This window comes from Athene cunicularia (genome assembly GCF_003259725.1).
Source record: "Athene cunicularia isolate RWA chromosome 5 unlocalized genomic scaffold, athCun1 chr5_part1, whole genome shotgun sequence".
Classification (NCBI taxonomy): Eukaryota; Metazoa; Chordata; class Aves; order Strigiformes; family Strigidae; genus Athene; species Athene cunicularia.
In genome coordinates, this window is record NW_020799101.1 from 37,637,764 (window position 1) to 37,647,669 (window position 9,906).

General features: G+C 40.9%; 1 protein-coding gene across 3 annotated transcripts in view; it reads left to right on the forward strand.

Moving 5' to 3' along the window:
• Positions 1-9,906, forward strand: part of SMOC1 (SPARC related modular calcium binding 1) — a 129,206-nt gene that overhangs the window by 81,350 nt on the left and 37,950 nt on the right. For all 3 annotated transcript variants that reach the window (XM_026849909.1, XM_026849910.1, XM_026849911.1), the window contains exon 7: positions 2,056-2,136. In XM_026849909.1, coding sequence (XP_026705710.1) covers positions 2,056-2,136 — 81 coding nt within the window. The remainder of the gene's footprint in view (positions 1-2,055; positions 2,137-9,906) is intronic.

Sequence of the window (9,906 nt, forward strand, 5' to 3'; positions counted from 1 at the left end):
AAATGTGTGATACCTCTTAGACCTCAACATCTCCAAGATGAAGGTTCACCTTTCTCATGTTTTCACCTACATTAGAGGATAATGAAAATTCACATTTCAGGCATAATAAGTTCCCCTCCCACTCCCTACCATCCTCCCTGAGGGCATAACAAAGCACTGCCAGAGATAATGTAGATCAGATAACTTAAACTCTGCTGTCCAAGGTTTGAATCATAAAGCAGCCATCTCTTTAAAAATTATGTCACTTCATTACAATGCAGATCTCAGTGATGTTTATAGTGAATCTCCTTTTAGGACAAGGTTCTCCTCTGCAGAGGAGTATTTTATTAATGGTCCTTGCTATGGTTTTAAATGAAAAAAAAGTTTTATTCCATCCTGCACTTCTAGGCTGTTTTCTTTGCATCCACCATTTATTTAGTTTCAGTGTGGAAGTTGTATTCATAGTTGAATAACTTTTTTAAACATCTTTTTCATAAACTTCACCTCTTCACCCAGTGGGAATCTTACTCTTTCCACAGATCTGTGGTTCAGAGGAGTCTATGTTGCTTACCTGTATTCAAAAAAATGTCCGGGTTAATTGGATGGAAAATACATTTTTATGATAGATCCCAAAGGATTCATTTCCTTTTATTTTCCTTTCTCCTCTTCTCCCACAATGCCTTTTTCTGCACCTTTCAACCTCACTTAAAGTCTGAAAAGGCCCTGGCCCATTCTTAGGCATCTGTTGACACTGGTTGTCCCTCCATTTTCACCTGTAGACATATCCTGTCCATACAGAGCAGAGTCAGTTAAATTTCATCCCAGGAGTTTGATTTATGGACTTTTTCTACTTTTGTGCTTCTCCCCTTCCTAGCTCTCACCCAGTGTTTAATTTGATGTAGTTTTCCCCCCAAAAGGCCCAAAGTACATAGGTATGTGTATTTATAGGAGCACATCATGTCTGAGTGATGATAAAATAGTGTAGTGAAACCTGCAGATAAGTCAATCTTTGTTAAGCAAGCTTTTGCTACTGTTGAAATATCAGTGTTCAACCTATATTTCCATATGAAGAAGTGCCCTGAACATGATTAAAATAATGCCTACAATCAATGTAGCTGAAAACATTTGGGAAGGAAAGATTCCCTTTCGTTTTTCCTTTGTGCTCTTGTAATGTATAATCTCTTGTAGTCAGTCAGCTTCTCCCTTGCTGAGCAGATCCACGTAAATGTCAACAAGGGAGCAGGAAAGCTTTTGTAAAAGAGTAAGACAAACTCCAGGATCTAGTATTTAAGGCATGTTCTTGTGGAAATGGAAACTTTTTCAGAAAATATAATTTCTAAAAAGGTCAGTTTAGGAGCTCTAGCTCATGGTATTGGGTACTGCTTTGCTCAGTTCTGATCAGATGCTGCTGTTGTGTCATTTCTGTGGCTTAGGGCAGGTTCTGCTGTGTTTTTGAAGTTGATTGTTATACCTCAGAGGAGGTGCTCTAAGCACTTTTTTCCCCATAGATTTCTGTTTGGAAATCTTGGTTGTAGTGCATCAGGCATGCTTTTCTAACCAGAACTTGTTTCTTTGACAGAGTTCCTTTCAAGTCCTTCCAGAAATATCTTCATTATTTACTTCAGATTTTGTTGTTGCTTGTTTTAGGGAACTGACTGTGGTCAGCTCTTCTTGGGTTGTTAAAGCAGTATTTAAGGTCTGGATTTACTTTTTTTTTTTTTAGTCTGGATTTCATATGTATTTAAGTGGAAACAAATATGTACTATAGCACACAACATAACCTTTGAGACCACTAAGTCTTGAGAGGACTTTAGAAAGTTGGGGTTGGGGTGGGGGGGGAAGTTTTGCCAACAGAGAAATGCTCTCTGGAACAGGAAGATAATGAGATAACCTTGTGGAAGATTTACAAATGGTGGTTCATAAGAGGTGGAAGACCTCACCAGGGGATGAGCCGATCTCCACAAATATGATGGATCAGTTAAGGCCTGATTGTAGCAAACATCTTATCCTCATGAGTAACAACCATATTCACTAGTTGCTGTAGTTTTTTTAAGGCAAATATTTTTTCTCTTTCAGAAATCACAGCACCCACCCTTTGGATTAAGCACTTGGTCATCAAAGATTCCAAACTGAACAGCTCCAGTATAAGGAATTCAGGTAATGTTCCATGTAAAAAAAACCCAGTTTTTTAAACTAGGCTGCAGTCCCTCACCATCTGTTCTTGTTTCATTCTTTCTTCGTTGTAGCTATCCTGCTGCTATTCAGTGTTGCAGGATTTGAAGTGCAAGCTACAAAACAATTTCATATAGCATCCTCTTTTGTGTCCAGAAGTCCACAGTCTGTGTGTGATATGTTTCTGTTTCCCCAAACCACAACTGTGGAACCTCTAATTCCTGTTAATTCATCACAGCCAGCTGACATTCTGTTTGCTGTTCAGCAGTTTTTCGTGGATGTACAAACCGATGCGTGTGGCTGTGATATGTGGACTGTGGTTTTGGTCTAAGCAGTTGAGAAAATACAGAGGGGCTTCTTTTCTAGCAACTTCAAGATCCTTCTCTGCAGGGGATATTATTTGATAGAAAAATGATTGGATTATTTCACAACTGAAAATAGGTTACTTATGTCTGGGCCTAAGTAAATGTTGAGATTATTTTTGTGGGTGATAGAGTCAATGAGGAAAGACCCAAGCATAAAAAATAGCAAAGAAAAGATCTTGAACATGAGTGGGAAAAGGGGGAGCAGAAAGATGTGAAGTTAAGGTGTAAAACTTGAAATTGGAGATGAGGGTGAAACTGTATGGAGTCACTGAAATCACAAACTGAAAGAATCTGAAGAGGAACTTTAGGGAGTCTTGTCAAGAATGTTTTTTATATGATATATTTTAACTGATGTGGGAGAAAGGAAGAAGGTAAAGGGAATATCAAAAGCAGAAAATTGCCTTAAGAAGCCATGGGTTTACTTTAAATTTAAAATAGGAGCTGCTACTATTGCATATATTTTATGAAACAATATATGCCTAGAACAGCTGTTGGGAATAGCTCCAGTCCCCAGCACAGATAAATTGTGATAGCCTGAAGTACCTCGTCACCTCATATTTCTGGATTAGCCCGAGAGCATTCATGGCACTTAGCAGTTCCTTTGCCACTTCCCAACTGCAGGGTGAAATCAGTGAGAGGTTAGGTGAGATTCTCTTGCTGCAGAGTGGAGAAGGGCTCTTAGCAGGAGGACATCCATCATTGCCCAGACCCCAGTTTTAGCAACAGTTTCCTATGCCTCACTTCCTGACTGTTTTTGTAGTAGGGTGGTCTGTGTAGGAACTGCCAGTGAGAATCATCCATAAGCTTCAGATGACATAGGAGTATTGGCATTCTTTTTTAAAGATGTCTTTCATGGGAGAGCAAATGCAGCTTGTGTTTTGGGAGCTGCTGGGACAACCAGCAGCTCACAGTGCAATTGAAGGTGGCAGTTTAATATTAAAATCCTATGAAATGGGTCCTACCTGTGTTGGAGACCTAACTTACTTTCTAATGCAGCAAACTTGGTAGCTGCGATGGAAATAACCATTCCTAAATCTGGGTTCCAGGAGGCTGCAAAAGGATGTGGGAGCAGGAAGGTCTGTCTCCCCCCCTCTCTTGGTCCAACAGAACCAAAGCAGGCTGGCTTTCACATTGTAAAGGCAATCAGTTTGTTCAACTGTTTAGTCGGGAAGCTGCCTGAGGTAAACTGGAGTTATGTTCATGGAAGAGTTCCTTTTCTGAGTTTCTTTTGTCCACTTTTTTCTTCCATTTTCTCTGATGTAATTTCTGTTATTCCAACAAGATTGTTGTGGGTACATGCTACAAATTAAAAATAAATGATCTTCTGGAAAATTCAAGAGTTTCGTAAGAGGTGGTTTGTACAGCAAGCTAAAAGGAGGTGTGGTTCATCTGACTCAGTCTTACTGATTGCCCTGACAGACACTCATCTGGTGTAGGATCTCATTAAGGACTGGGCTGCCAATTTTTTAGCCCCAGATTTCCACATTAGACCCTACAAATACACAGCCATCTCAATTTCTTACACCAAATTATTGATGTCAAGAAATGCTACCTCATCAAAATAAGACTATGGTTTACCTGATATTAGGTGTGGGCTACTTTAGTCTGTTTCTTTCAGCCAGTGAAGCATAGTCCCCTTGGTAGGTACCTTTCATTCTTTTCATCCCTTGTCATATACGTTATAAAGCAATTAGGGTAGGTGGGATCAAGCAACAAAGAGTTGGGAAGGATAATTATAATTTAGAATCGGGTTCTTCAAATGTCTTCAAGTCTGTCTGCTGAAGATGATGAAACAGCTGCCGAGATGGGCATGCAAAATTCGGGGATGTTTTAAATTGCTTTTAATTGTTTTAATTTTGCCCCTTGTCAGCTTGAAATATTACTGCTCAGCAAATTTCTGATTTTTCATTTATTTTTTAAAGGGTTAAGGTAGGTTTTGCTAGTGCAAGATTGGATTTTTGTTTTTGGCATTCACTCAGCTGTATTGTTTCTCTGAGCTTGCACCTACTGTCTTGAAACAGATACAGCCTGCTATCCTCTTGCAGCAATTTAATGGGATCACTGAAATTAGATGTGAGAGAAGACCTAGTAGGTCATTTAATCTACTGCCTTAGGGCTAGTGAATGTTGGTACAGTATGTAGAGTGGCATTTTCTAGTGTAACATAAATGCCTTAAGCAATCAAGATGTCACTTCATCCCACAGAAAGCTGCTCTGCTGTCTCAACTCAGTCTTAGGATTTTTCTTTTTGTAATATCCAGCCTAACTCTTTTTTTTATTTCTGTTGTTTTTCATTAGTCTTGAGTTCTTGAAAGCCTGCCCTGTCCCTTGGAGTTTGTGTACTGAAACACTTAACCCTGATCTCTCTCCTCCCTGTGGTGGTTATACAGCCCTGTTCCTTTACAGTGAAGAAAAGTCCAGTAGATACTACTGTTAGAGAACGTGTGCTGCTCTCTAATCAGCACTGACACTGGACATCTTGGAAAACTAGCACCATCACTGCATCAACCATGAGGAGGATTTAAGAATTGCTACATGGAGACAAATAAGCTCTGTTATTTGCTATCATTTGTCTCTGGTCAATGTTAGGCTTCAAGGTGAACCAACCACCAGGCAGCTGAGCATTGCAGAGCTGATGACACACCCTGTGTTGCATACACAGCCTGTATCTTGTAAGAGCTGCATTTGAAATCTGAGCGTTCCATCCTCCATTTACTGTTGACAAACAGAAGAGGTTCTCCTGAAATAGTCTTCTCTCTTGGAGCATTTATGCTTTGCTTGGCATGTGTAAATACTAATTAAGCTAGGGATCAAGAAAAGCAGAATGACTTTAGCCTGGTGATTAGAGCACTTGACTAAGAATCTATATGTCTCCAGGCACATTGCCAGTGAATTTTTCTATACTAAGTAAAACAGCATTGCTAGGAGAGATTGCTAGAGCTGTTACCCCAGCCCATCTTAAAAAATGAAATGATGACTGGATCTCTTTCTCAGTAGGGTGAGATGCAGGTTCAAGTCTTCTCAAACAGAGGCAGAAACCAAAATATAAACATCCTCTAACATCTGAATTGTTAAGCAGCAGAAAAGTTACTGGTTTTCTACACTTATGCACTAAGTCTTCTGCTTTATGAATCCTAAAAGCCCAAAAGTCAGTTTTTCTTTTTGGGGCGAGTGAAAGATCTAGGTAAACACAATATTTTGTTTGCTGTGGCAAGATGACAGAAGCATTATTTGGTGTTTGCTTTGAACTGATTTTCACCTTCCCTTAACATGTCCCTTAACATGCACACCTGTATGTGCACACACATGGATACCCCAGACTAAGCCTGTTATTTATCACTGTTCTCTGTGATGTGTCATTTACTTTTAACACTGTCAGAGCAGGAGGTGATACAGATGGGACCTCTGCAATGGCTGTTCTCTAATCAGCATGGGTGGGAACTGTCTTTTCATTCTACTTTTACTGTTTCAGCCTCCTATTTTCCTATATACACACACACACACACTCCCTCCCTCCAGCCTATTCCAGCCTGCAAAAGTCCAAATGATTATTCTTTTACAGTTCAATCTAGGGAAGCACTTAATAATGTATCCTGCTTCCAGGAAAATAAATCTAATGGCTGCCTGTTTGGGAGCACCCATCTCTACTGAGGAATCCATAGTTATTCTTCATCTCCAGAGCTGAGTTATCTCCAAATCCATTTGTGCTACTTAGTGATTTGGTTTTAGTTAGCAAGAGATTCCAGCTTGTACCCAGCTTACCCTGACAACCTTTAAGAAAACCACAGAGTGATGTAATGAGCTCATGCATGGAAAAATAAACAACTCTAGAGAAACCAGCAGTAGCAGCCTCAAGTAAATATTCTGCAGTCACTGGGGTTTTGTACATGACGTTATTTGAAAGGAAGAATGAGTAATATATTAAGGTTAGCAGCTGAAGACAGGTTTGTGTGTGCCTAGCTAAAAAGGAAAAAGAAAGAAACAACGCACAGCTGTTTATTTCAAAATCTTGCTTGTTGAATGGGGGCTAACTCCATGTGGCCTGCTCTGTTCAGCTCTGGCACCAAAGCATCATGCAGACATATCATGTGACAGTTTTCCAGTGATAGAGCTTTCTGGTGTCAGGAGCTCTTAGTGGACGGAGTATAACTGTAAAAGAGTTTTGAAAGCAAGAATGGTGGTATTCACATTTCTTTTTGTTAATTAAATTTACTTGGAGCCCAAACTTCATGGCTTCTCAAAGGGAGAAACAGCTTGAAAGCTGCATATACTTTTGCAAGAAGCAGAAGCACAACCCACCATCCACCCTAAAGGGAGTCTATGTACTCTTGGATGTGGTTTGTATCCAGAGATGTGCACAGTGAAGTGGGATGTGATTATATCACGTGCCCCACCAGGATCTGGGTTATTTGGTTTGTCTGTATTGATTTTTTTTTTTTTTCCCCCACTTGCAGGAAAAAACCCGCAAGAAAACCCACGTGGCACCCCAAAATAGCTGCTTCTTTTCTAGTATCCACCTAGGAAATGATACCATTTTGCTGTATGCCTTTGTTAAGGATCAGGGACAGTAATTGCTCCTAGGGGGAATGTACTTGTGGTATGTTGCCTTAGCCATATGGAGTCTTTCTAGGATCCCATACATTCAACAAAGAGTCTGTTTTTAAGCCACCTATATGGAGAATCAGTGTAGTTACTTGAGAGTCAGATTGTCAGGTGAAACCAACCAATATATAACAGGGCAGGGCCTGCTGATTTGCCCTTAAAAAGAATAAACCATATATTATGTTATTTTTTTTTATTATTATTTTTGAGATACATCAAAAATAGCCAAAGTTAGATAAAAGTCCGGGCTCTTATTAGGACTTCCCTTTTTAGTAGTGAGGACTAACCCCAAGGAGCTTGAATGCCTGTATTATTTTCCAGAGTGGGGAGACAATGCACTCATTTGTGTTGAATGTATAGTTATTTGGAGTGGGAGCAAGTTTCCTTGTGCCTTAGAAATGTGGAACACTGCAGAGACCAGGGAGCCACAGGTAGATTCAGGTGAGGATCTTGAAAAGCAAAGCACTATTTTGAATGAGAGCAGTTTCTCACCTGTCTCTATCCTGTCTTCTCAGCCTTATTCCTTAGCTGTCTTGTCCTACTCCTGGTGTACAGCCCTCTCACCTTGTTATTTAAAGATGTGTGAGACCACAGGCTTCTGCTTCTCCTGACACTTTTCTAAAACCTACTTTTTGCTGCTATGAAACTAGTTGTGTTAGTTCCAACTGACTGGCTGTCTCAAGCCAGTTGTGTTAATGTTACTTTCCAAATGTCTATTACAGGATTGTAGGCTTTTCCCCAAAGTCTGTGGCTGGTTGATGTTGGTCAGGACACCAAGCGGAGTAGATGGGTGGAAGCAAAAGCTCATCTCACTTTAGCAGAAAAGCAGGTTGAGAAGGGAAGATAGCCAGGCACAGTTGTGCTTTAGTGACATCTGAATGAGATGTTACAGTGGCAATGGAATTGGAGAATTTTGGTGCCTGGAAATGGCATCCTAATGCTGATTGCAGTCCTCCTTGGTGAACACTTTGGTGCTTCCACGTCCTGGACATAACACCTGGCAGTAGTGGATTTTGAACTTCCCCATAGCTGAAGAAGAAAAAAGAAGTGTCAGTGATGATGTCAAGAACAAGAGTTCATGGGAGAGAACCAATGAGTCAAAGCTTTTGCCTTTTCTACTGTCTTCTGTTAATGTGTCCTTGGCTCTTGTCCTGTATCTTGAATCAGTGCCTCCTAATACAGTGCTCTTCTGACCTGTCAAAACCATTGGGCTAAAATCCGTCACTTTACTGTCCCACCTGCCAGAACCACTTATCTTCAGACCTTTGTATTAGTCCTCCCACCCCTTCTTGTGAGGATTTGTTTTGATTTGGTTTTGAGTTCATTTTGATTTAGGTTTTGGCTTGGTACCAAATGAAGCAATCTCAGGAGAAGCTCCTGTTGAGTATGATATGAAAACTTAAAAATTTTCTTGTCATAGCAAATCCCTGTGCTCTTCTCTGCTGAATTCTTGCTTCCTTGCAAGCCAAATGTGATGCTGCTCCCTTACTTTCTATCCCTCTTTTCCCTTTGTCTCCATCTGTGGTACAACCACCCCTTCCTGTCTTGACTGCTGCTTGGGAGGTCTCTGTCTCTTCCTCCCTCCTGGAAGTTCTGAGAAGGTACGATACATGTGATGCCCAAGCATGATTCTCCCATGGTCTCAGTGTGACAGATACGGTGAAGAAGGGAGTATGTTAGGGAGAGCAGAAGCAGGGAGAGTGGAAGAATCTAGGAACAGGACCTTTCTCAGACAGCCAGCAAACAAAGTCATAAATAACATGCCATTGGGGACCAGTTAATCTGCTCTATGAAAAGGTGCAAAGTATACAAGTGGGAAAAATAACATTGTATAATAATCAGCATGCAACTGTAGGTGTTAAACCATATGCAGCTAGGCAAATAAATGAAGCTCCCCCTGAGTGCTGTGTGATAAATCATTCCCAAAGAATTCAGTCACTCCCCCCTCCTTATCCCCCAAAGAAAGAAAACAAATTACTCTAGACATGGAGTCATAACTGCTACTCTACAGCTGCCAGTTAAGGCGAGTGGACAGGGAGCAGTAGGAGAGGGGAAAGATATAAGAAGCTGGGGTAAAAGGGTAGAAAAAACAAACCTGCATTTAAAACCACTGAGGATTTGGAAATGCATCATTTAGAAAGGAAATTAGCTCCAGCACCAGACATTACCTGGACATACAGGGACAAACAGAGAGTGGAGAGGTCAACTTTATGAAGTTTATTTTGCTTTATAGCAGAAGCTGGTTCATATTGGAGGGATTGCATTGGTTTGCTGAAGGTAATTCCTTAGCAGCAAAGTGCTCCTTGCTGTATGTAATAGCAGCATTCAGCACAGGCTTATATGTGGATCTGCACTTCAGACATCTATTTGAACATATATGGATGCCTGCAGATAGACTACACGTATTGAATCCCCTTCCTGCCTCTCTTGAAATGTTCCTGTCATCTTCACAAGAAAGATTATAACATTTCTAAGGTGCCATAAATAAGGAGGAGCTGTTTCAATGTAAGGGCTTGACCTGCACTCCTAGATACCCTCTGGAAAATTTTGACCTAGGCTTCTTCTGAAACCAAATGCGCTGGTGGGGCTTGTAAGTGATTTTCAGGGAGACAACTGAAGAATAAAAGTGTTCAGTGGTATGCAGATCAGTGTATCCCTAAGAGTGTCTGCTGCCCCCAGCATTGTCCAAGGAAGCAATGGCTATTGCCCAGTAGACCACAAGGCTGTGAGGGAGCAGATCTGCATTCCAGAACTGATGGAAAACCCTCTCCCCCCCCCCCCCCCCCCCC